The sequence below is a fragment of the Aspergillus versicolor genome (genome assembly GCF_001890125.1).
Source record: "Aspergillus versicolor CBS 583.65 unplaced genomic scaffold ASPVEscaffold_4, whole genome shotgun sequence".
NCBI classification, from domain to species: domain Eukaryota; kingdom Fungi; phylum Ascomycota; class Eurotiomycetes; order Eurotiales; family Aspergillaceae; genus Aspergillus; species Aspergillus versicolor.
The window spans coordinates 891509-917490 of NW_024467527.1; the positions used below are offsets into that span (position 1 = coordinate 891509).

Sequence of the window (25982 nt, forward strand, 5' to 3'; positions counted from 1 at the left end):
CAGTGTGCCTCAGCCAGACAGAGTGCGGAACAGGCTCGGGTCGGGCCTCCTCCAACCAGTATACACCCTGGTGTAGCAAGTATTGGGATCATCTGCAGAGGGATAAATGAGGGTAATATATCGACATATTGACTATACTAATTATATCTTAATGCTGTATACCGAGTGATGACAAGCCAAGGATCAACGTGCTGCACTGTGATGGACTCCCCCTGCAGCTCGAGGCGACTATCACCAATGATTATTGCATCTGCGAGGCCTCGACTCCTGGGCGGTTATTCACCCCTCTGCCCTCTTCTCCTCCCCATTTCCATCCTGTTCTCTGCTTCTCCTTGCTGGCCCAATTCTGCCTCCAGTTTCACATAATCAGGTCCCAACTCCCAACCGCCAGCACTGCCTCTACATGCGGACTCAGGCATCGCAGCCACGCAGATACCACAGCTTCATAAACTGCAATTCTCCGATCCCTTCTCTCCCTGCAAGGAACAGTGTCTGTCTTTCCCAGCATCTCGATTTGAGTGCTTCCCCTCGTCACAACCCGCCAATCCCTGCCCCAGTGGCTGGTGCGCTTTAATTTTTGGTCTAAATATATATCCGATCTATCTGCTCTCTCCACCTCACAATCCCACCAAAGCCATCTTTCACCCTGTCTGGCTTAGACTGCTTGTTGAACCTCTGTTCAATCGACGGATCCTGCAGTCCAGCCTACCCAGTTGGCTGTCAGTATCGGCCTAACTTGCACTTGTCCTCCCCCGTGCCATCCACCCGACCTCTCTTGGCCCGCCAGACTGAGTCTGCCCACCCGATCCCCTCCCCCCGTCACATCTTGGCTACTGGTTGGCCCATACATATATTTGCTGTCGTGCTCTCCGGACATCCCGCCGTTTTCTCCCTGCCAGTTGGCAAATAAACCCCCTCCAGCCGGTGTCAGCCAAGTATTACGACGAGGTGGACAAACACGTCGTCGTCGCCCACCCAATCGCTATACATAAGGCCGTCACTGGCACTGGCATCGCAAAAAGAAAATGTCGCTCAAGCAAGTATGTCGCAAATCTTGCAGCCGTATTTAAGTCTCCCCGGTGTTAACAAAAAGCTGCAGGAAATCGAAACCTGGGTCCAGGCCCTGGAACATTTCGATAACCAGGAATATGACCTCGCTTTGCGATCGTTTGCGAATATCGCCGATACTTCCAAGATCCTGTTCAATTGCGGCGTCATCTATGCTACGCTAGGTGAACATGAAAAAGCAGTATGGTTCCTGATCTAAACTGTTCGGACCGCCGCTGACAGCCATAGGTTATGTGCTACCAGAGCGCCGTGAGCCTGGATCAATACCTCGCCATTGCCTACTTCCAGGAGGGCGTATCGAATTTTCTCCTGGGCGACTTCGAAGAGGCACTGGCTAATTTCAATGACACATTGCTGTACCTGCGAGGCAACAATTTCATTGACTACGAACAGCTAGGGCTGAAGTTCCGTTTGTATTCGTGCGAGGTCTTATTCAATCGCGGCCTCTGCTACATTTATCTACAGCAGGTTGGGCCAGGTATGCAGGATATTGAGTTTGCCTCCAAAGAGAAAGTCACACCAGACCACGATGTTATCAACGACGCTATTAGAGAAAGAGCAGAAGTAAGTGCCTCCTGTCCTCGGGTGTTTCGCAGCGACATTAACAAAGGTCTCAGGGATACACTGTGTTTTCTATTCCAGTAGGAGTGGTATACCGACCAAATGCGGCCAAAGTCAAGAATCTCAAGAGCAAGGACTACCTGGGCAAGTCACGCGTGGTCGCCACGAACCGAATGAGCACACCAGTCGAAACAACCCATAGAACAGCAGATAGCGTGCCATTTGCGACATCGCACCTAGTCCAAAAGAACTTAACGAGCCGCAGCCGTCAGCAATCAGAGCCTCCCATGAACCGAAATCTCTTCCCACCTACACCACCCCCAGACACAGACAAAGCAAGTCTCAGCAGCTCATCCGGCAGCATCGGCGGGTCTAGCAACCGCACCCAACCTACAAAGGCACAACGCCCACCGAAACTCGATCTTGACCGTCCCGGTGCCCAGGTAGCTGGAATGAGCAGCACGGACCTTAGCGCCCCAGAGAAGCCGCGCATTGGAACAATCCGCACAGCGTCGGAGCCGCGGGGCTCCGCACGACCACCTCGTGGATATGCGCCAGAGAGACAAGGATATCCGCGCGAAGGGCATGGCCACCAGCGGGGAGTGAGTGACACAGGATTTGGGATACAGATCGGCTACTCCGACGACCCGTACGGAGGGTATGGTGAAGCTCGAGTAATGGCGCTAGCGAATGGCGGACGACATTTCCAACAACAAGGCTACATCGACGAGGAAGAGGAGTACGGAAGCTCACCATGTGATGAGGATGTACGGCCAGATGCAGGGTTTGAAATTATGGGTTCGCAACAACGAGCACGATCATGTAGCCGCGGCCCGGCGCATGGGTATGCACGCCGACCGGAGGTGCGCAAGTTCCGAGTCAAGGTGCATTCATCAGAGGACACGCGATACATAATTATCGGCCCGTCGGTTGGGTTTGCAGAGTTTGAGGCTAGGATCCGGGAGAAGTTTGGCTTCCAGATGGCGCTGAAGATCAAGATGCAGGATGAGGGGGATATGATCACAATGGTAGATCAGGAAGATCTTGACCTATTGCTCATGGCGTCAAAAGAGATTGCCCGGCGAGAAGGAAGTGAAATGGGAAAGATGGAGGTATGCAACCTACGCCCTTTATGTTTAATAGTTTCCTTGCTAACTGGTGACTGCAGATATGGGTTGAGGAACGACGGATGATTTAAGCGTGAGCGAGTTATACCCTGCATATGTGTTTCTGTATATACTAGCATTTATACCCATAATGATACCAGGTCTCTATTTTAGTCAAATAGCAATAAATAATCTTAATTTCTCCTCGTCGGCGTAACTTAACCTGTCGTAGCTTGTAGGGCACGGGGATCACGGGATCGGCGCCCAGTTTACTTCCAGCTCAGCATTTCCGATTGATCTCCACCCGACGTCAACATCAACATCAACTCAGCTTCAGCTCAAGCATGCTGCGATAGCGCTTGATACAGCCAATATGTCAGAACTAACGGCCACCTTCACCGACCTGCTCCACAAACAGGACAAATCCCTATCCCTGCACCCCCGACCCCTCACCACCAAAACCGCCGATGAATTCCTCAAAGAAGCCTACCGAATCGTACGCCAGCACCTCCCCTCCAACAACGCCAATACTAACAATGGCCTTAGAATACACACATCTCCTCACTTCTCGCACACCTGCACAAAATCCGCCCATCTTACCTAAGCATCTCAACCCACTCCGCAACCAATAAACCCAAGCACCGCAACTCCCCGTCAACCGCGCACTCCAGCTCCTCCAAGGCCAAGGAGAAAGAACCCCTCCTCTCCGCAGCCGAACTCGACAACATAACAAGCTCAACCTCCTCCCTCCTCCACACCCTCTCAACCTCAATATCGAACCTGTCCTCCGCCGAAACCCTCCGCCAGGAAACCCACTCCACACTCCTCGACAAGAAATATGGCCGGAAGCGCTCAAAGGCATCAAGTCTTCTCTTCCAATGGGCGTCGGGTTCTTCGGCCCTCGGCCAGGACCAAGGTCAAGATGATGCAGGGAAGAAGCCAGAGCAGATCAACGACGAACAAACCGAGAATCTCCTCAAGAGCGTGCGCGAGAGTATCCTGTGGTTCCTGAGTCGCCGACTAGAAGGAACCATCGAGATGCAGCGCGATATGGTCGAGAAACGGATCGAGCGGGCGAAGGAGCGGGAGAAGAGTGTTTTGTATAAAGCTGCAACTTCGACGTCGCCGGTTCTTAATTCTGGCTCTGGGTTTGGTGGAGGTGCAGCAGCTGCCGGTGGTGGTGGTAGTGGTGGAGTCTCAATATCCGCGCCATCAACATACCCCGACGCTGCGCTGGAATTGACAGAACCCACGACTAAAGGCACTACGCTTGACGCTGCCGAGGTCGCAGCCATTGAAGCAGAACTCTCGCCAGAACAACTGCAGCTGTTTGCGGAGGAGAATGACTCCATGGTGCGGTATTACGAGGATACTCTGAATAAAGTACAGTACGTTTCCCCTCATTCATTTTCCCAATTCGAAAGCGACACAACGCTAACCAAAGCTCCCTTTCCTTTGCTGAATAGAAATGCCGAGAAATCGCTCCTTGAAATCTCATCCCTGCAACAAACCCTCGTAACGCACCTCTCCACGCAGGAAGAGTACGTCGGGATGATGGTCGCCGATGCATTAAACACGGAGACGAACATCGGAAAGGGGAACAAGGAGTTGAAGCGTGCGAGCGAGAAGCGGAGTGCCGCGCAGGCCGTGTTTTGGGGGACAGTCGGGTTGTGCACGTGGTTGGTTGTTTGGGATTTGGTTTTTTAAACTAGATATTAACCTTTTAACGTTCTCTCTCGCATCTACCGATACGTTTATATGTATGCGAATATAGATATATATGGGAGAGAAGCAATCTATTAGAAGTACTAAACATGAGACTTCAAATCCTAAATTTTGTCTTCCAGAACAGTCTCCGCGGTTATTTTATCGGACCATTCCTTGAAATGACGGAAAGCAAATAGACTTGAATACCCAGATCTGTAGGAAAACTGGCAAAGGGGAATAAGATATGGTATGGTATGACAACCGAATCGAATTGACCAGAAACAAGTGAGTCTGGATGAAATACAGAGACAGATGGATGCAGTTAGATAAAAGGGGGAATCATCCAAAGAGACAGAAAGAGAGAGATGCTAGTTTGTACAGTAGTAGGTAGGTAGATAGGTAGGTAGGTAGACAAAATCACGACGTCTCCCTCACAACACTGTCGACCGCCTCGGCGAAGTAATCCAGGTTATGCGTGTTCAGACCAGCCATGGAGATGCGGCCGTTCTTAGTCTGTAAAATAGAGTAGACGGTTAGTTGGATGCCATTTCCAATATGGTTAGATCAGTGGAGCAAACGTTTAAACATACCATATAAACATGCCACTTCTCACGCAACACCTTGACCTGCGCCTCCGTCAGGCCCGTGAAGCTGAACATGCCAATCTGATCCGTGATGTGCCTCCAAGACCCAGGCGTCCCCTTGCTCTCCAGCCGCTGACGCAGGCCGGAGCGCATCTCCGCAATCCGCCCGCTCATCGTCCGCAGATCATCCTCCCACTGCGCAAACAATGACGGGTCGTTAAGGACTTTGCTTGCGATGCGCGCGCCATAGGCAGGCGGGTTAGATATCTCTGATCGCTGCAGGATGGCGAGCTGCGAGGCGACGTGGGCTGAGGACTGTGTTGCCTCGGCGCCGGGGGCGGAGACGAAGTGGAAAGCGCCTGTGCGCTCGCCGTAGAGGCCGAAGTTCTTAGCGAAGGACTGCGCGATGCAGAGCTCGAAGCCCTGCTCGACAAAGTACCGGATGGCCCAGGCGTCGCGGCTCAGGTCGCCGGAGGCGAAGCCCTGGTAGGCGCAGTCGAAGAAGGGGAAGTGGGAGCGCTCGCGCATGATGACAGCGACTTCCTTCCATTGGTCCTGGGTGAGGTCTACGCCTGTGGGGTTGTGGGCGCAGGCGTGGAGGAGGATGATGGAGCCCGCGGGGGCGGAGCGGATGGCTGTTAGCATGCCATCGAAGTCGAGGCCTTTCGTTTGCGGGGAGAAGTAGGGGTAGTTGGCGAGGGTGAAGCCGACATTTGTGAAGATTTGGTGGTGGTTTGCCCAGGTGGGACTGGAGAGGTAGAGGGAGGGCTTGGGGCTTTTGGGGTGGAATCTGGAGAGGAAGAGAGCTCCGAGATGGACGGCACCTGTGCCAGAAATAGTTTGGAATGTGCAGACACGGTTTTCGGCGATGGCGGGGGAGTCGGCGCCGACGATAAGCTTCTGGGCGGCCGTCGTGTAGTCTGCGAGACCCTTGATTGGGAGGTATTCGTGATTGAGATTGGGGTCGTTGCGAATGAGATCATCTGCCTGGATTTACTGTTGCGTTAGCTCATCCTGATGCAACTGATAAACTTGATGTTGGGGGCTCGATAAGAGTTGGCAAGCCCGTAAATAGCCGCCACTCGGGGACGAACCTTCTTCACGACGGGAAGAACCCAAGGCTTCGCGTGGTCGTCGCGATAAGCTCCGATGACCAGATCGACCTTCTTGTCAGAGGGGTCCTGGCGATAAGCCTGGGCGAGGCCGAAGAGGGGATCCTCCGGGGCAGAGGGCACGACGGAGGTGGAAAAGACGGGGGCGCTGGTAGAACCCATGATGTGCGAGGAGATAGAGGCAAGACGGGATTTCGCGGTGGAAACGAGAGAAGAAGACGAAGAGGGAGTGGAAGCGGACATGATGGAAGATTTTATTTGCGCGCAGTTAAATAGTCACACCACAATGGATTGCTGCTTGCGTTCACCGGTTGGCCGCGGTCTCCAATAGTAAGCTGGAACTGGCCTGAGGGGAATTCGAAATCCGACAGCCCAGAAAAGTGAATCCTGTCATGTCATCCGCCTTGCTTTAAGTAAATAAATGCCTCAACTCTCGCGCGTCAACAGATGCTCATGAAGCCCGAAAGGAACCGAGGCCGATGGGCGTATGACGACATCACATGTTGGACTCCTACGCCTACAGTCCGACAGTGTAGATACGTCTATACAAATTAATCCTGAAGCCTCAATTCCCTGGCGCTGCGACACCGAGTGTCCTGAACTGAAGAGAGCATCTCTGTATTACTGATGCGGGGAACGAGAATCATCGACAGCCCAGACAATTCTCCGACTCCCCTCGCGACAATAAACGGAGTCCTCCCTCCTCCCTGACCACCACCAGATGGAATCAAATCGTCCCCTTGATGGAGTCGATGGAGCCAGGCCCGGATTATGACCAACCAACCACCTCGGCCGGAACGGTCATCGCCCAGCCCAGTCTTGTTTCGTCTCAGCCCTGACACATCTCTCCACACTCCTGATCTCGCCTGCGGACGCAACGATTACGAGAATTACCCGGACCCCGGACATGCCCCGACTCCCACACAAAGTCCAACAATAATAAATTACCCTTGATTATCCCAGCATTGCTTTGCCAGGCACGCTGGCTCGGCCCCGTGTTTTCTCGACATTCTTCCGGGCGGGTTCCTGGCTGCCTCCGGTTAATATCGTCCCGGGCCTGTTCACTGCACTCGGATCTCCTCGCCGGATGGAGAACGAAAAATTGAATTCAGGTCAGAATTAGGTAAATTTAGCCCCTTGGTGGTCTTGGGGGTTGTCTTGGGGTCGCTCCCCTCACGGCCTCACTACGTAATTTTAGTAAGAGAATGGTGATTTTTTTTTCTCCTCATCTCCGTCTGCTTCTGAGGGTTAGTCAGTGGACTCCGTTCGACCCCGTGGGGTCTTTGCTGTGAGGGAGGGCACTTGGATTGGGGTATAGGTCCATCCCCCTCTTGCCTTCCCCTCACCCCGTTCTCCTCTTCTTTACTTCTATAATTAAAATTTGCGTATAAATACCCAGGTGAATGCACAGAGTCGAGTTAAATATGCATTGTATCCACATAATCTCATAGTTCGTGTTATAGAGACCCAAGATATACACAGAAATCCCATATTTTGAATCCAGCCGCCCAAATCTCTAATAACGCCGTGTATCCCGTGCTCAAGCAAATAAAAGCAAGTCGTGACAAATTCCAAACGTAATAATGCAGGCCGGCCATGCAGAATTCCCGAACCAAACCAGTACAGTACGTAAATATACTTCTCCAAGTGGAGACAAGATAAAGGATAGACAAGAAGTAAAGTGAAAAGTGAAGGAGGGGAACGTATATATATGGTGCAGAGCCATACCACGTTGTCGACTCTAGCTCTGGCTCTGCGAAGCGGCGGGCGCCGGCGTGTCAGTGCCCGCAAAAGTGGCAGCACCAGACTCATCAGCCGCCGCACCATGCGCCCGAGTACGGACCCGGAACCGCTCCCGGAGCCTCGTCGTTAGCCGATTTCGACGACGGCGTTGCTCATTCTCGGTCTCGTTTTCTGGGTCGCGGTTGGCTTCTTCGCGGATGCTTCGGAGTGCGGCGAGGCGTTCCTCAACACTAGCGTCACGCATGCGACGGGCGTTCAGGGTACTGTGGAGGTAGCTGCTTATCCGGCGGTGGCGGTGTGGTTGTGTTTCTTCCGTTTGGTTGTTGTTATTGTTATTGCTGTTGTTTGTTGTTTCGTCTTGTTGCTGTCCTTCGGCATTGGCTTCGCCTTCTTGGTTTTCACCTTCGCCCTCAGGTTGTGATGGATTGAGGTCGATTCGGCTGGGTTTAGTTAGTAGGAGTAAAACATAGTTAAAAAGGTTAATGTGAGTTGGTGGCATACCAAAGAGGACAGGTTCCTGACACATTCACCAACCATGGATCGACACACTCAGGATGGAATTGATGGTTACAAGGAAGGACGCGCAGATCCTGGCCCTTGACGAAGTCATCTGTGCAAATCGGACATGAAAAGTTGGGGTGGTCTGTTGTTGATGTCTCGGTACCAGTTCGTTTTTCCTCATTCGATTCAGGCGCAGTCGTGGCATCCCGGTTTTCTGTCGTTTCACCGGGCGTCGGTGACGTGGTACCACCAGTAACCATTGGCGATTGGCGAGTTTGATCGTCTTCTCGTAACTGCGAGGCTGGGATCTCGGACTCGACCGACATTTCCACATCTCCCTTGTCGTTCTCCAGCTTGCCGTCGGGGGCATCTCCAAACTTCACGATCGGGATTGTTTCCAACATCGCCCTTGCCATTCCCCTTGCTCGACTTTGACGTGGTCGTCCTGGTCGTTGCCGTGGTCCGTATCGTTCGGGATGACGGTGGGCTCGGATAGCGCCGGTGATGATGATGGATAGAAACAGTGCTGTGATGATACCAGTGATACTGTAAAGGATGATCATAGCTGCAGAGGTTATTAGCAATACACCACGGCCGTTAGAAGATCATAACACATACCCGTGTTAGGGCTGTCGGTGCCGCCGCCACCACCACCTCCCGAATCATCCTCAAAGGAACCTGTTGGAGCGAATGATGCCATGTCGGGCACGATATATGACGACCCCGTTCGATTCGAATCACCGAGCTGCGTTTCAATCGACTTGGCAGTGTCCGCACTCAGCAGTGTGAACAGGCGCTCGTAGTCGCTCTGTTCTTCAGCGGTGTAGTTGCAGGCCGATGTTGTCGTGCTATACAGAAGGACCGCTACTGGATTTTTGCCCAATATGATATTCAGGGTCTCATTCGCATCCAAGTTCCCAAAATAAGCAGAGTCGTCGCAGGGGACGAAGGCGATATCACTCGTTTGGAGCGACGGCGAGTTGCCAGCGGACACCTGAACAAGATCCCCAGTAAAATTGAAACTCTAGACAGTCATTAGTATTTTATATTTATTTTCACAGCCCCCGTAAGCGGACGGATGTGGTGGATACGAGGACCGGATACGCCGGCGTGGGTTGGGTTTGGATGTATGGAAGGACTTACCCTAAGCTGACGGTTGCCCAAGCTGACAAGAGACTGGGTCAACGGGGCAATGCTCGAGTCCCGAGGCAGGTCCACTTGAGTGCTTCCTAATTGAAAGCGCTGCTGCAAGAGGGCCCCGGTGTTATTTGAGGGCAGGACCGTCGAGCCCACAGTCTGGACTGTGGAAAGAAGGAAGAGGAGCGAAAGAGCAGAGGAGGAAAAGAGACGAGAGGAGGAGAAGTCAGAGGAGGAGGAGGAGGGGTGAAGAGAGAGAAAAGAACCCATGAATGAAGAGACACGACTCGACGACCCAGGTGGATGACAAGGAAATTTCCCCACGGGTTGTGACTTGCAAGGGCTTACGGAGACGTCGGAGGATATGGGGAATCGTGGAAGATCATTAGGTCACGGATCTCTCGCAGGAGCAGAAGTGGGACAGAAAGAAGCAACGAAATGGCGAAAAAAGAGGGAATCCACCAGCTTCCAAGGCTCTGCCCAGACTCTCAGTGATATCACCGTGAATTGCAACGCAGCAGTTGGGCGATCACTACGGAAGAGGCGGTTAGTTTCACTCGATCGCCTGGGTATCCGGACAGACGAATTGCATCCGCAGCTCCGGTGCAGCGTATTCGTACCTGGGGAGAACAAGTTGAGGAAGAAATTGGGGCGCAGCGGAGGGAAGTGAGACCGAGAAGTCCGGTTCAAAGAAACGGCAGCCAGAGGATTAATATCCACAGCTGGAGATGAGTGGAGGGGGAAGTGCCAGGATAAACCAGGCTGATGAAAGAGGGGGCGGATGGAATCGATCGATGGAGTGGCTTGTGCCGGGGGATCCGGTGGACTGCTCGTATCTCAAATATATCTCATAATTGCAATTATCAACTGGACAATAGAATAATAATGGCCCCAAAGCACGAGACTCTATCAAGAAGAAGGTTTGGGCAGAGTTCAGGGCCGGAAACGTGATGAAAGCGAGACTCGACGGATCCAGAGTTGCCCATCAATGTCGCAGTCGAACTTTCTCACTACACAGTCCCCTCTCCAGCGGTTCTATTTTACAGTTCAATAATGCTGACTCTGGCCGCGGCCATTCTTTCTTTTTCATCTCGTTTCTGAATGCGCGGTCGCTCCAATTCCAGTCACTCTCCCGTTCTATTCTCAGCCCATCCTCCCGTCATCCGTCTCAGATAAGTGGCAACAGGGAAACCCAGCGGAGAAACGCCGAAAAGAAACGAGGCAGGTTTACCAGGAAAAGCATCGGAGACTACCGCGAATCGAAACAGACTCCAAACCAGGACCATGGATCACCGAGTGACGATATCCAACCAAACAATTTGATTATGGCCGATGGAGGGCCGAATGCGTGACGATGCGGGGATCGCCTGCCAACTGGCACGGAGATCTTGAAAGGACTCCAACAATGCCGCCGAAAGCGGTCGCAACACAGGGAGACAGGCACGCCTTCAATTCAACAATCCCGTAGTATTTCTTAATGCAGGCACTCTTTTTCCCCTGCTCAATTGCGCTCGAAAACACACAATGAACAACGAAAGCGATTTCCTCGGTCGCTGGCTTATGATGGAGAGATTCGTCAGCTCCCCATGCACAGCCCACTCCGCCCAGCCTCACTTCTCTCGGCGACCGGGAATCATCACGTGGGAATCGCTGCCAGCCATCGACCTTTCCAGCCACATGGTCATTCACTTCTGCTCATTCAATATGAGGATATCCAATCGGGCGTGTGTCCATGAACTTGATAAGAAGCTCACCACTCTGCCCTGTGACTTCTGAATCTTCGTTACTATATCCAGCTTCCAGCCTTTCGACTTCCAGGGATTCTACAAGTCGTTCGCTACTGATAACCCCAATCGGCTCTCCACATCCATGGAAAATGATCAGCATATCAACTCCGGGACCGGAGTAATGACCAGCACATGCTTGTCAAGATATCACATTGGTAGTGTATCGAAGACTCGGGCTGCTCATCTGATATGGGCGATTTCTTTACCCGAGAGCATGTAAGCTGCAAGCCCGTTGGCCTGATATGTAGTTCCATTCCACAGGTAAGTCTGGATACATGGGCGCAGTAGCGAGCAAGTACACAGTGCTATCAGGCTTCCAGCCGCTTTTTTGTATTAAGTTTCCAGGGTACTATACTACGTCGTCAACCCCTCGACTCCAACTCCAGTCGAAGTACTCCATGCAGCTGTCAAAGGCATTGCTGATGCCACTGCCCGCAGCGGGGAGGGAAACTAAAGCGGGGAGTATTGCTCAATTTGGAAGGTAAATCAGGTCCTACGGATCGACCGTAGATCATCCCGTCTTCTGACTGTCGACGGACGTGATTGATTGAGATACACTGGCAGCGTTGGCTGCACTCTACAATTCATGTTCCCCGCTGTCTCTCAGATAGCAGATCTCCACGGAGTTCGATTGGAGCAGCTCCAACCTGACATCTGTTAATGTGGACCTCCTAGGTCAATATTTCTCCTTCGGTTCGCAAAAGATCCAAGTCTATGGGCGTGCAAGCGCTCAGGCACAGTCCACATAATCTACTTTATTAGTTGGCTAAGTATTGAGTTTAAGGCGTCGAATCGTGCAGTAGGTCTGTCTTAGCGATTCATGTTCAGTGGCATGAGTCTCCATAATGTTTTGCGAAATCCATTGCGACAAACTCCAATGAACGAGCCTGCCGTCGTGAGGGAAGTTTGGCTGCTCGTTGGATGGTTAGTTGCTCTTGATTCAGCCAGTTAAATGGTCGGTGAAGACTGCAGTTTCAACTCGCGCAAGTTTACCATACACTGTGAGCCCAAGGATCGTATTGCAGCATGGCGTCTGCGTCCGAAACACTTCCAAACTCAAGTCCATACCGGGACGGGTTCTTCAATCCCTTCTTTGAATTGAAAGCAAGAGTAATCAATCGCCCGATTAAAAAAGCTTCAAACCACAAGCTGTCGCATGGTCATCAGGGACTGCTTAAGTGTGATTGATCGCTCTCGGATCACGGGTTAGTTTCAGTTTGTTGCATTTGGGAATTTGGAATGCTACCGGCATTATGGGCCGGCAAAGGATGTTTTCAGATTAAAGATCCAGGGGTAAGAGAAGATAATGACACCAATGGTTTGCTGGGTAGCTAGAAGGGTCCAATCAGTCGTGCTGCGTCGTATGAATGTGCGGTGTAACCTTTGGCTGAGGTGCTCCCAAGGCTCGAAAGCTCCTGCTGACTTGTATAGCAAGGTGAGAGGCGATGCTCAAGAAGTACGATAACAAACTGCTGGCGGCTCGATCGAAATACTGGTGGGATCTACCTTAACGTTAATCGTAGATAGGGTTTGAACCTAGATAACAATGGGAATTTAAGGGCATTGGGCTGCCTGAAAGTATTATGTGCTGTTGTTTGGGTCGAGAATGTCTTCAAATCGTTTAAGTATTTGTAGGCGAGGAACCCCATAATGACGTGGTTATCGGCGGAACAGGCTGGTCCAGACCGTCTGTTGGCGACATTTGGCTTGAGTCAGAAAGCCACATTTGCTCGCAGAGGGAATGGCGACTGCACCATCGCATTGGCGAAAGCGAAGATGTGGTGATACGTCCAGTCCAGGAGATCCACGAGAAAGGTGATCGGCAGAGCAAAAAAGAACAAGATTTGAATTGAATAGGCGATTTGGGTCGATGGAATCATGGAACCGAATGACAGGAAAGCTTCATCCAAAGGCAAGGCGACAGTACCATGATCCGCAGATGATGGCATCTCGGTGGAGGAATGGGAAAAACTTTGAATACTGGGGACAAAAAGAAAAGAGCACCGTGCCAGTGAGCTGTTTATCATTTCCACCTGGAGGGGACAGCGGAAGGATCAGGATCGATGGGGCATGAGTCCGTGCTGATAAGGCTGGGAGTTTAAAGTGCAAGGAGAGACAAGCTCACAGCACCGGGAGTCCAAGGGCAGTCGGATGATGCTGTCAGATGCCGTTCAAAACAGGATCCCGCGGAGCTGGCAGCGAGAGCGTGATGGCAGCAGGCTGAAGAAAACAAGAAGCGGCTGCAATTGAGCAGGAAAGGCAAATCGCCAACCCCGGCCAGTCCGGTTGGTGAAGCCAGAATTAGCACCGCCGCCCGGCTATAGGCCCCAGGCTGCCTTGTCTTCTGCGCATCCCCGCTTCTATTCGGGGCCTCGAACATCTGCTGCGTCTCGTCCCGCCCGCCATTGGCCTGTGGTGCCAGGGAGGCGTTTTTGAGGGTGTGAGTCCTCCAAAACTGCTGATCCAGCCTGGGCGGCTTTCCAGCTTTCCAGGTTTCCTGGTTTTACATGGCCATGGTTGCGGATGACTTGGAGAGCCCAGTTCAGGCTGAGGACACGGCAGTGAAGAGAATTGGAGCACGGCGCTTAATATACTTGGCCGCGGTACCTCTATTTCAACTATATTAGTAGAGTTCACTGGGCGCCTTCAGCTGCAGGGCACATGCGATGCTCGCATCAAGGGTGGTAAATCTCTCCAAATAATGCCCTGAGAGGATTAATAGCTGGGCGAATAGTCATAATATCCCTTATAGCAGAGACTTAAAATTCCAAGCGTCCACTGGTGCGACTCCGTGCTTTCCCACTGCCAGGCAGTCTTTTCCCACTGCAACCCTCTTCACTCCCACTCCCATCGCCCTTTTGACCCCAGCGGTTCAGCAAAACCTAATTACCGGCATTTATCTGTTTCGGCGTGAATACTGCCCCTGTCGCTGCAGATTCTGGCCTTCCCCGTCGCACACTCGTGGTTTCTAGACGCATCCAAGAGGGAAAAAGTCCAGTCGCCGAGCGGGCCCTCCCGCGGAGTCTCAGAGAACCACAATGCGCACATTCAGCGTCAGATAACGAACTGGCAAACCGCCTGTGGAAAGGGTCTCAGCCCTGCTCAGGATCTGCTCGCTGATGCTGAGTGGCCCAGTTTCCCCCCCTACGTCTCGCCCCTGGCATGATTGTGCCGGATTCATCGATGAGACAAGTCCTCGTGCACCGCCGGTCTACACAATGCCGCCTCCAGCCATCGCCAGCTCCCCGGCTGCCCCCCAAAGTCCAGATGATGGCCAGTTTCCCGTCATATATTGGAAAAAAAGATTTGACGCTCGACGCCTTTCTCCGTAAGTGATTGTGCTGCTTTCGACCCCCGTTTCGAGTTTGTCGTCTCGCCTCTGCTTGTCCGGCCCAGAGCCCTCAAACCCGCATAGAGCTATACTAACTGCCCTAGATATCCTGTTATTGCGACTCTCGATATAGAGTATAATGAGCTTACCAAAGCCTGGAAGCGTCTCCAAGAGTTACTGCCTCTATCAGAGCAGGTGCTCTTCAAAGAACGCCCACAAACTACCCAAGATGTCCAAACCCTGGTCCGCGACATTCAAGCATCATGGACCTCCAGTCCACAGAAGCAGTTATTCAGTCATTCGATAACTCTTTGTGATGCTTTTTCATCTACGCTTGACGCCCATATGGCGCTGTTGATGACTCTTCCTAGTCATCAGTTTTATTCTACTCTTCTCTGCGGCACTCTACAATCCATCATCAAGGTAAACATGACCTCCCGTATTCATCCCATCCATCATTGTCTCTAATATCTAGTACGGTACAGGCGTCTTCAAGATATCCAAGGGTTATAGGCGGAGTCATGAAAGCCCTGGTCAAAGTGAATCAGTCTATCTGCCTGCCGGAAGATAGCGAGCATCAGCTCACCAGCGATTCCATACCGTCGATAGCTTATTTCTACTCCCTTCTCTTCTTCTTTATCGGAGAATTAATGGACTGGTACGCCCGGCGATTCAAGTGCCGACTGCTACAAAGCCGCCACGAAAACGTCTATATCGACTTTGGCAACCTAGTTTCGAGTATACAAAATAGTGCACGAGGGTTTATGCACGCTTTTAAGGGTGTTAGAGAACTCAGTGATAGTGACATTGAGATGGCAGATACCGTAATGCAGCACCCTGATCTGTTCTTGTGGGAGGACGCGAGGTTGAGCCAGATAGGCCGACGGAATATTGACAGGCGGCTTGCAGCCCAGAATGCCCTAACTCGTCTTTTGATATGGGAAATCCAGCATAGCGCGGAACAGCGGCTAAAGCTGCGAGAGAACAGGGGTCAGCTTCTTTTACAACTGTTCAATGAAGCGAGCCAGCGACTGCGGCCGGTTGGTGAACAGAATAGCGCCATCGTTTGCTTGACGACGGCGCCTGGTCAGGATTTGCGTAAGTGACAACGGGTTGTGATGGAGTAAGAAAGGACATAAAACTGACAAAGGATATTTCCCAGTTGTGACTGCCGCGTCTCCAGAAAAGCACAAGCACAAATACTCACGAGTGGAGCTACAGTCGGCCACAGCACATCTCCAAGAGTACTTTGATAATGATGATCAGATCCCCGATTATGATCCCACCATCGACATAATAGTGGAACAGACTGTTGTGGAATCATTAAATCAGTGGGCCACCGGAAATTATTCTCAAGTCCTTGCCATTGGCAACTTGTCGGATGCCAATGCAAGCCCCGTCGCTCTAATATCGGCCTTCTACGCCAACCTCGCACAAGACACCAAAGCCCCCATCATCGCCCACTTTTGCTCTCTCCCGCCGACAGCAAAGACTGGAATGACTCTCTTCCAACAGGGTCTTATAGCGCTTGTATACAGCTTGATACGCCAATTACTAGAGTATCTACCTCCAGTAGTGAACGGCTCGCCCGCCCATACAGTCAAGGCCGAAAGCTTCGCGCTCCTGGACGGCACTCTGGCATCGTGGAAGGAAGTGCTATCGCTAATTGACTCCTTACTCTACTATGCACCGCCACTTCTGATGTGCGTTGTGGACGGGCTAGACCGACTACAAGATTTGTCAACGGACGAGTACATCCGGTCGCTGATCCGGATTTTCGTGAGTCACACCAGAAGACCATCCGAGTCAACACCTGGGACGCAGAGCATCTTACTTAAAATCCTGTTTACCGTCGCCAGACCACTCGACTTGCTGAACGAGACGTTGTCTGAAAACCCGCTTACCCTTACTGAATCAAATGCTATTGAGCGAACCGCCCCAAATACCCCCATGCTCTGATATTGAAGCTACGATGAATGCATAGCATGAGACTCAACGATGGACTTATTTCTTCACCCCATCTCCCACTACATTCCTCTTTCCCCATTTTCCATGATCACCACTTTGGCCGGAGAGCCATCTGCTCTGTCTCTGTATGTCAACCGTTTCTGGTGACATCAAATCTTATAGAAATTGGTTCTGGCGGCGTGACTTTAATTGATACCAATATGCCATATTATTTCGGCCACATCTCTCTACTCTATATCTGGACTTCTTAGAACATGTATTGTTTAAATCAGATCCGTGGAAGAAGTTGTATACTTTTCGACTGAGTGGCACATCTGACCTTTCTTACGGCATTGGAAGCATTACTTTTATCTGGCATCCATTGTCGGCTTCCTAGATAGCTGTGTCTAGCTATTCAGAAAACATTATACCATGAAGTCATACAGCCCTAGAGCCGGGATTAGGTTTCCGGGCCTCACATGGGCGAGCTGTTTCTTTGCAGTTGAGGCTTTTGCCGTTCATGCTTTTAGCAATAAATTCAAAATCCGATACACTATTGGCCTGGCTAAAGTGGGTAAACTGTGCATTTTTCTCCCCGGTGGACGACTCGGTGTTGTTTCCGGACGCAATTCGGAATCCTTCGTCCAGTGCTGCTGATTTATAGCCCCGCTCTTCCCCGCCATACAGCTATCACTTACATACTGCATACTGGAGATATACCAAATAACATATATCGAGATTATGGCGGTAACAAACGGACACACAAACGGGCACTCCAGGGCCGCCCACAACAGACTCTTCCACGCCGAATCCTCCGTCAACATCGAGGACTTCAAAAAGATCTGCTCGCGCACCACAGATCCTAACACTTACCCACTCGCATCAACCATTGAAAAGAATATCCCCATCTATGACGCCTCAACGTTCAACCCACTCAACCAATCCGAAACAGGCCCCCTCCAAGACGAATGGTACGACATCCTCGAATCAGGCCCGGGCATCTTCGTTCTCAAGGGCATGTACGACCCATCCCGGTACAACACCACCCTAGCCGCAACAAACACCGCTTTCCAACACATAATCGACAAAGAGCGCCAATGGACCGCCAAAAAGGGCGACCACTTCGCGGCGGGCGGTAAAAACGACCGCATCTGGAACTCCTTCTCCAAACACGCCTTCGCCGATCCAACCTCCTTCGCAGATTACTACGCCAACCCCTGGCTCAAAACCGTCAGCGAGGCCTGGCTCGGCCCTGCATACCGCGTCACTGCGCAGGTCAACATCGTTAAACCCGGCGGCGCAGCACAAGACAGCCACCGCGACTACCACCTCGGTTTCCAGGACTTGGACGCCTGCGCTGCCTTCCCGCGCTCCATCCACCGCGCAAGCCAATACCTTACCCTCCAAGGCGCAGTCGCGCACAGCGACATGCCCCCCGCGTCGGGCCCAACGAGATTCCTCCCCTTCAGCCAGACGTATGAGTCGGGGTATCTCGCGTGGCGCCGAGACGAGTTCCGCACATTCTTCCAGGAGAAGTACATTGCGTTGCCGTTGGCGCTGGGCGACGGGCTGTTCTTTAACCCGGCTGTGTTCCACGCTGCGGGTGCGAATGAGACGCCGCCAGCGGGTGCGGACGGGCTGGGTGGGTTCCATCGCAAGGCAAATTTGTTGCAGATTGGGTGTGGGTTGGGGAAGACGATGGAGGCTGTTGAGGCGGCGCCGATTGTGGAGCGGTGCTGGGGGGAGATGGTGAAGCGGTTTGAGGCCGCGGGGGGGAATGTGGATGGGGAGTTGGATGCGCTTGTGAGGGCTGTGGGTGATGGGTATCCGTTTCCGACGAATCTGGATGCGAGGCCCCCGGCGCCGAATGGGATGGCGCCGGAGAGTGAGCAGGAGTTGTTGGTTAGAGGGTTGAGGGAGGGATGGGATAGGGAGAGAGTGGTGGGGGAGTTGAGGACGCTGGTTAGGGACTCGGGGGCTGTTGCTGCGTGATGCTATATTCGTGGGAGCTTAATGAGATACAGCCTTGAGTGTCCTTGAGGTGATTCTGTTGGAAATCAGTGTTTATAGTTAGTATAGTCCATTACAACAATACTGGAGTATATTTCACATCGGCGGAGTATCCAGAATATGTTTGGTCTGTTGATGGTGTCAACAAACTTTATCCCATCTCCAGAGCCTATGATAGTAGGATACTCTGATGGCTGAGCTGGCACTAATAAGTGTCAAGGCGTATCCCAACTCAACCTTCCACACGTCCTTCATTATCCAACCACCTCATCCATGAGCTTGAATTAATTCCACATCACGAGCTATCCCTAAATTACTCATAAGTCATGTCTGAATTCCCAAGATACCGGAACCCAATGAGAACACCATTACAGCCGCCAACGAGGCTATGCGAGCAAACGGCACAGTAAACACGCAGAAATCCAAACACACCGATCCTATCAAATAAACTAAGTTTAGGCTCAAATAACACCCTTGCCCACGAGACGTTTTTCTTGCACCGCCACATGCTCCTTGTGATCTCGATCTCTAAGCGCTGCTGGCGTGCGCCTATAGTATACTGACAACGATACGCGCCAATGCACTCAGCCTTACGCCACAGATGCATGACCCTTCTGCGGTATGGGCGTTTGCATCATAGGCAGACCCGGTCAGCCTCATCTCGTATAGTCGACCTCGGTACTTAGTATAAAGCCAGGCTCAGTCCTCTCAAGACTATGTTCCTTACGCACCCACCAAGAACCCTCAATACCAATACTAATCCAACCATGACATCAATATACACTAATAGACCACACCTTTGCTGGATCCTAGGCCTAGAGCCAACCCGAGAACCGCGATGTGTTGGGTACGGCATCTCGCAAGGCCGCCGCTGCAACACCGAAACCTCCCCACGAGACCGCGACATCGCCCAAACCTTCCTCGATATGGCCACCACGCAATTCCGCGCCGGACGGCATGTTGACTACTTTTTCGAACTTATCGCCCCGCACGTTTTGTGTAGGGAGCATCAACAAAGTCTGGCACCTCTGGTTGTTGCTCGCTGGAAGAGGGAGATCGCGGCGGTCGAGGCACTTGACAATAACCCGATACCGTTGCCATATGAGCATACCTATGAAACCGACCATAGATACAACAATCAGGCAGAGTTGGATGTCGAATCTCGGCGCGGGCGAATATATCAGAGGATCCAGGACACAATGCAAGAACTAAGAGAGCGGATCCGCGATATCCAATTAGGGAGGCTATGTCCCGACCTTTCATCAATCGAAATATTTCCCCGTTCTCGTTCTCGCGGGAGGGACTCGGCCGCTGAGGACAGCTACACTCAGTACTGGGACTCTCATTACGACTCTCCCTTCGATTACTCCTACAGGCCGTATATTGACCCTACATATACGCTCGTTGAACCTTTCTCTGCCGAATCCTCGCACACTGAACCCCCCGTCCCGGCTTCTATTCCCGCGGCGCACCGCCAGCCTGTCGAGGGGGATTGCAGTATATGCTTGTGCTCGCTGCTGGAGCCTGCCCCGATTGATTCCAGCTCTGTCTCTTGGCAATGGAATGCGACTGATTCCGAGCCATTGTCCGACCCGTATATTGACTGGTGTCGAGGATGGGGATGGTGGAATTACTTCCCTGGCAGAGGCCAGGTTAATGAAAGCGAGGGCGAAGAAAGAGGATGTCAGTTAAATTCGGTGTCCTGGTGCAGAGCCAAATGCGGCGCTAATTTCCATACGCGCTGCATTGATAGCTGGCTGTATATGGCCGATCGAGCTAGTTGTCCTATTTGTAGAAGTTCTTGGGTGTTTACTAGATAGGTGCTCGGATATATTTAGTTTAGGTAGACTGGATGATTATAATGCTACTAGACCGTGAAATATACTTATAAAATAGATTGTTATAGGAGTTCGCGTGTCTCATGTATAGAACCATTCTTAACCCTAGGTGGGTCTGCTGGCAGTTCTGTGACAGTGACAGCAAGACCCATAAAATATACTGAGTCGTCCGAGAAAGTATGGATAAAAGCCCGGTAGTCTCGTCAACACCTCCAAATGTACACAGAGCGACGACTATTGTAGGTGGCTGTGATGGAGCAATCAAGTCAGCTCCCGGTAGGATTGCGCTTCATCAAACCCCAGGCGTTGCACGTACTGAATCCAACGTTCTCAAAAGAGCTCTCCTTGAATCGCTTAATTGATTCAAGGCATACCCGAAATAGCAAGACAACGACGAATACGAGGCTGTGGGTCAGCTGCGCCACAGAAATGACACGCGATGAAGCTTAACGGCCCATGCCTGACTCACTTCGGTGACTTGCAAGTACAGCCTCATTAGATACGATGTGTTCTCAGGCATATATGATCAAGGAACGACCGCGACTTTCTACATCTCATCTACGAATCCCAACTCACCTGAGTAGACTACAATACCGAAACCATGGCTCAAGAAACCCCCTCGACCAACAGCTATCTCGCAAACCCAAACATTCGCGTCACGGACTCACACATCTACTTCGTCCGCGGTATCCTCTCCAACTGGCATCCCAGCCCCGAGCCCTTCACCGGGAAACGGGCGCTCGAGCTGTGTCTTGCCCAACTCGACACACTCGGAATCCCACATCCAGCCGAAGACGCGATATCCACGCGTCTCGTAGAGTCCTTCCCCTTCCGCCGCGGCGAGCAATGGATGATGGCCATGAAAGCCTGGCTGTTTGAGCGCGACTCAGTCCCGCTCGGCGAGTCAGTCATTGACCAGAATTCTCTGGACCAGCTACAAAGTGAGCTTCTCAACATCAAGCCGCTTCCTCGAACCGCAGACGCGCAGCGAAGAGCACTCTGGGAATCATCGCTGTGTCGTATCATGCGCACGAATTCGCCCAAGTCGCAGAAGATGCTGGGGCGGAAAGTGCCGAACTTTAGAGATGATCTGTGGACGAAGGCGTCGGGGGCAATTGTGGTTGCGGGGTGCGTAGCGCGGGCCGAGGTCGATGATGAATTAAAGGGTTTATATCTGGCGAGTGGACGGAGAGTGTTTGTTGAAGGGAGTCGCCGTGATCGCGTTTGGGGTGTTGGTTTGGATTGGAAGAGTGAAGAGATTCTAGACAAGACCAATTGGCGGGGCTCGAATCGGCTGGGAGGGGCTCATGATGACGCGGCAAGGATGGTGAGGGCAAAGAAGACGAGCCCATCAGAGGAGTAGACCGAGAGGATGAGCGGCTCGGAGGCGTACCTTTAGCTCATCGTGGTCCGTGAATATTGTATTGTGCTGTCGTGATGCTATTTGGGGAATTTGTGGGCGGCGAACTGGGCCCCAAGATCTGAATCCCAAGGAATAGCGTAGTGATGCTCGTCCACTAGCGATGCGCCATTGTGGAGCGCACTATCGAGTTGATATCACCACGAAACCAAATCGTCCGATCCCAGGGCGATCGGGACGATTGAGTCGAGCCATCTCGCGTCCTCGTCGTCATGGCCATCAAGCCAGGAATGGGGAATGCAGGAGCGGGGATGAATGGATCATCGCACAGCATGCCGGGCCACCAAACAACGGTAGAGTGGACAACCACGGGTCGCGTCCAGGCCCTTGAATATTCGTTGGTTTCGTGTTTCGTGCCTGGGAGTGGCGTTCCTTGGGGCAGGATAATGGGTTCGAAAATGGACTCTGCCCTGCATTGATTGCTCTAATTCTCCGGCTCGCCCCAAGGCTGAAACCACCGGCGCGTTCCCCAGCTGTCATTCTTGACACCGGCAGTTCATTTCACATTTTCACTCCTCTTTTCACCTTCGCCTCCTTCTCTCCCACACTCTCTCTGCCTGTGTTGGTCTTTCCTGCTGCCTCAGTCCCTCGCTTTGCTCGCGGTGCCTTTGACTGTTTTTGGCTTCTTCTAAAGCCTCGACGATCGTTACACAAGCCCAATTGCAGTGGCACACGCGACTCCAACGACCCACGCCCTCCACAGGGAACCAAGGCGATTTTCGAATTATTCTGCCAGAAGGGAGGCCAGCTCGACAATTAGCTCAGTCTAACTCTTCATCGAGCAGTCGCTAGCCGATCCCCCTCACCCTATCCGCTCTTTGACGTCCTTTTAGCTGCGCTGGAGCTGTCAGCCGTTTTTCTTTAACTTCCAATGTCAGGACGGCCTGGCCTCGCTGAGAAGCGTCTGTCGTCTCATCGCTTCCAGCAGATTCCTGACAACATGCAAAATCCCAACGATGTCACAATTGACATCCCATTGACAAACGTATCCAGCCGCGGGCAGACTGGTGCGCGCAGCAATGGAACTAACATTCCCGCTTCACCGTCTGCTGGTTTCTCGAATGGAGAACAAGCCAGTTACAATGCTGGCGAGAAAAGAGGGTTGACCTCCAGCCCTCCCAGCTCACAGGGTTTTGGCCATCGCCGACGCAGAGCTATCGACGACAAATCTGGCCGTGCGGAGAACGACCCAGAGGACGGGACGATCAACCGCTTGGGACGTTTCTACCAAGCCGTGCTCAATTTTTCTATCATCACTCGCTACATGATCTATGTTATTCCCCTTGCTGCTCTCCTCGCTGTCCCGATCATTGTTGGGGCTACTGCCGCTCCTGATGCTACAATTGGCGGTGTTTCACTCCCCTGGTTTTTTACTTGGATCGAGGTGGTCTGGGTATCTCTGTGGGTGTGTAAACTGGTCGCCAAAGCCATTCCTTATGTTTTCCAGTTCGTCTCTGGAATTGTTAGCTCCGGAACACGAAAATATGCCCTCGTCCTGCGGAACTTGGAGCTCCCCATCACGACAGTGCTCTGGCTGATTGTCTCGCTTGTTACTTTCCTACCTGTCAGTCTCTCCCCCGAATATTGAAATTACAGTTCGCTAATAAAGAATTCCAGATTATGGTCTACAATGCGCGGAACCAACGGAATGGCGACACCTCGACGAAGGCCTGGGAAAAGTCCGTCAAGAACATCCTATTCGCCTTGTTGGTCTGCTCTTTGATCTTCCTTGGTGAGAAGACTCTTGTTCAGCTTATTTCTATAAGCTATCATCGCAAGCAATTCGATGCCAGGATCAAGGAGTCTAAACGCCATGTCTACCTGGTTGGGGTCCTCTATGATGCCTCTCGCAGCATGTTCCCCATGTATTGTAAAGAGTTTCGCGACGACGATGCGATCATCTCCGACTCCATCCTTGCTGCGTTACCAGATGGCAGACCCGGCCATAACCGCTCCAATTCATCTGCTCCTCTGCGGTTCATTCGCGGAGTAGGCCAGAATGTTGGCAAATTCGGTGGTAAGATCTCAGGTGCGATTGGCGATGTTGCGCAGGAAATCACCGGCAAGCAAGTCTTCAACGCCAGCTCCTCACGGTCTGTTGTCAGTGAAGCGCTGGAGCGCCGTCGCTCGACCGAAGCTTTGGCCCGACGAATCTGGATGTCATTTGTGGTTGAAGGCCGTGAAGCGCTTTACCCTGATGACATTATCGAGGTTCTTGGAGCCGGAAAGGAAACCGAGGCCGAGCAATCCTTTGCCATGCTAGACAAGGATGGGAACGGCGATATCAGTCTGGACGAGATCATCTTGGCCATTTCTGAAATTGGGCGCACTCGCAAGACGTTGAACCACAGTATGCATGATGTCGACCAGGCTATCCACGTTTTGGATAACCTTTTGGCAACGGTTGCATTCATCATCGCTCTTCTTGTCTTCCTCTCGTTTGTCACTAGCGGATTTGGCACTGTTATCGCTGCCGGTGCTACTACCCTTCTGTCCCTTAGTTTCGTCTTTGCAACTACTGCGCAGGAGGTGCTGGGTTCCTGCATCTTCCTGTTCGTCAAACATCCCTTCGACATTGGGGACCGAGTAGAGATTGATACCAAGCCTTACATCGTTGAGCGTATCTCGCTGTTGTACACTGTCCTCCGCAACGTGAACGATAACCGTCTCACCCAGGCCGCAAACGTTGTTCTCAACACTGTGTGGATCGACAACTACTCTCGTTCTGCTGCCATGCAGGAAAGAATAACCATTGAAGTCAACTTCGATACGACAACCGCCGAAATCCAGGCTCTGAAGGAGGAAATCGAGATGTTTGTTCGTGACAAGGAGAACTACCGCGACTTCCAGCAGGAGGTTGACATCGATGTTGTGGGTGTTGGCGCTCTCGACAAAATGGAGATCACAATCAGCCTTTTCCACAAATCCAACTGGGCCATTGAGACCGTCCGTGCCGCTCGCCGTACCAAGTTCATGTGTGCTTTGGTCGCCGCTGTTCGCAAGGTTCCGATCCGTGCCCCTGGAGCTGCGACTGAAGAAACCCCTGCTGAAGATAACGACAACTCCGACGATAAGCCCGATGACGGCAAGCCTGATGACAAGGAATCCCCCAAACGCCAGCCATCCACAGGGACGCGCCGCTCTGCCACCGACAACGCCTTGCCCGACACATCCAAATCCACCGGTATCGACCTTGGCCGTTCGGGATCCGTCCAACGCCGCGGCGCCGGCGCCGCAGTTAGCACCTACAGTGAAAGCACCCTCAACAACAACGGAAGCCACGACCTATACAAAAACCCTCAGTCCCCAGCAAGCGGCGGCGACGCAGAGTACTACCGCAGCTCCGCCTCGTCCCCGATCGCCGAACGCCATCTCAGCGTCAACCACGGCTCTCTCACCCGCGGTGCTTCAACCGCCTCTACTGGCCGCCGCAAGGCAGGCAGTAGCACCAGCAATACTATCCCTTCGCCCACAGAACCCGCTCTACCTTCCCATCTGCAGCCTCCACCGCTCCAGACGCCGGCGGCTCTGCACCCCCAGCCTCTGAACCCGTATAACTACTCTGACGGGTATCATGACCAGGCCGAGCCCTCTGCTGCACAGCACCCATTAGAGCACGGCGAGGAGATGGACCCGTCCAGAATCCAGGGCCATCCTCTACCCCAGGTTTACGAGTATGCGCCAACTCCGCCGGAGCACCCGCCTCATGATCCGCGGTATATGACTGAAGAGCAGAGGAGGCATTACGAATCGCGCAGGTTTTAAGCGTGACCTTCTCAAGTGTCGGTCCGTGATGTGATATGATATTTTCTTCCCTGTATTCTCAACAAAAACTGTAGAACATGGATAGGGATGGGTGGAGTTTCACGGTTGGATTTTTTTTTTATTTTTTTAAGTGATTGTGAATTTACTTAGGAGCGAAATTACTTAGATAGGCTAGTTATTAAGGTTACAGTACTGCCAGCGTCAGGATGGTAATTTGGATTAATTTTCGGAGTTCTATTTGCAAAGTCATTGGAGATTGATTTCCTTCTCTTATTTAAGATTATCATACATGTAACGTAATGAAATAATTATCCCTGACTGCTTGGGAAGTGGTGCTATGCTATGGGTATCACAGCAGCATTTAA

General features: G+C 52.1%; 8 protein-coding genes across 8 annotated transcripts; 6 read left to right on the top strand and 2 right to left on the bottom strand.

The window, feature by feature from the left end:
• The first annotated feature begins 696 nt into the window (after positions 1-696).
• On the top strand, positions 697-2955 carry ASPVEDRAFT_627889 (putative PB1 domain protein). The gene is made up of 5 exons (XM_040815637.1): positions 697-1040; positions 1100-1249; positions 1297-1632; positions 1686-2741; positions 2798-2955. Exons 1-5 carry the CDS (start codon positions 1026-1028, stop codon positions 2825-2827), a joined length of 1587 nt encoding a protein of 528 aa, XP_040667106.1. The 5' UTR covers positions 697-1025; the 3' UTR covers positions 2828-2955.
• Positions 2956-2962: 7 nt separating this feature from the next.
• On the top strand, positions 2963-4578 carry ASPVEDRAFT_191179 (putative SNARE protein (Ufe1)). The gene is made up of 3 exons (XM_040809082.1): positions 2963-3231; positions 3282-4123; positions 4202-4578. The coding sequence occupies exons 1-3, from the start codon at positions 3109-3111 to the stop codon at positions 4440-4442; spliced, it is 1206 nt and encodes a 401-aa protein (XP_040667107.1). The 5' UTR covers positions 2963-3108; the 3' UTR covers positions 4443-4578.
• Positions 4579-4859: 281 nt separating this feature from the next.
• On the bottom strand, positions 4860-6381 carry ASPVEDRAFT_82870 (aspartate aminotransferase; the record flags this gene model as incomplete). Its single annotated transcript, XM_040817273.1, has 3 exons — positions 4860-4955; positions 5033-6013; positions 6121-6381. 3 exons carry the CDS (start codon positions 6379-6381, stop codon positions 4860-4862), a joined length of 1338 nt encoding a protein of 445 aa, XP_040667108.1.
• Positions 6382-7879: 1498 nt separating this feature from the next.
• Positions 7880-9789, bottom strand: ASPVEDRAFT_130467 (RING-H2 finger protein; the record flags this gene model as incomplete). The annotated part of the gene is made up of 4 exons (XM_040806728.1): positions 7880-8321; positions 8383-8947; positions 9001-9406; positions 9526-9789. The coding sequence occupies 4 exons, from the start codon at positions 9787-9789 to the stop codon at positions 7880-7882; spliced, it is 1677 nt and encodes a 558-aa protein (XP_040667109.1).
• Positions 9790-14524: 4735 nt separating this feature from the next.
• Positions 14525-16596, top strand: ASPVEDRAFT_130380 (uncharacterized protein; the record flags this gene model as incomplete). The annotated part of the gene is made up of 4 exons (XM_040806719.1): positions 14525-14634; positions 14742-15060; positions 15123-15739; positions 15762-16596. The coding sequence occupies 4 exons, from the start codon at positions 14525-14527 to the stop codon at positions 16594-16596; spliced, it is 1881 nt and encodes a 626-aa protein (XP_040667110.1).
• Positions 16597-17325: 729 nt separating this feature from the next.
• On the top strand, positions 17326-18576 carry ASPVEDRAFT_82873 (phytanoyl-CoA dioxygenase family protein; the record flags this gene model as incomplete). Its single annotated transcript, XM_040817274.1, has 1 exon — positions 17326-18576. The coding sequence occupies one exon, from the start codon at positions 17326-17328 to the stop codon at positions 18574-18576; it is 1251 nt and encodes a 416-aa protein (XP_040667111.1).
• A 785-nt stretch (positions 18577-19361) lies between these two features.
• On the top strand, positions 19362-21795 carry ASPVEDRAFT_82874 (NADAR family protein; the record flags this gene model as incomplete). The annotated part of the gene is made up of 2 exons (XM_040817275.1): positions 19362-20277; positions 21017-21795. The coding sequence occupies 2 exons, from the start codon at positions 19362-19364 to the stop codon at positions 21793-21795; spliced, it is 1695 nt and encodes a 564-aa protein (XP_040667112.1).
• Positions 21796-22792: 997 nt separating this feature from the next.
• ASPVEDRAFT_52302 (serine/threonine protein kinase) lies at positions 22793-25617 on the top strand (the record flags this gene model as incomplete). Its single annotated transcript, XM_040814618.1, has 2 exons — positions 22793-23416; positions 23470-25617. 2 exons carry the CDS (start codon positions 22793-22795, stop codon positions 25615-25617), a joined length of 2772 nt encoding a protein of 923 aa, XP_040667113.1.
• Between the last annotated feature and the right edge of the window lie 365 nt (positions 25618-25982).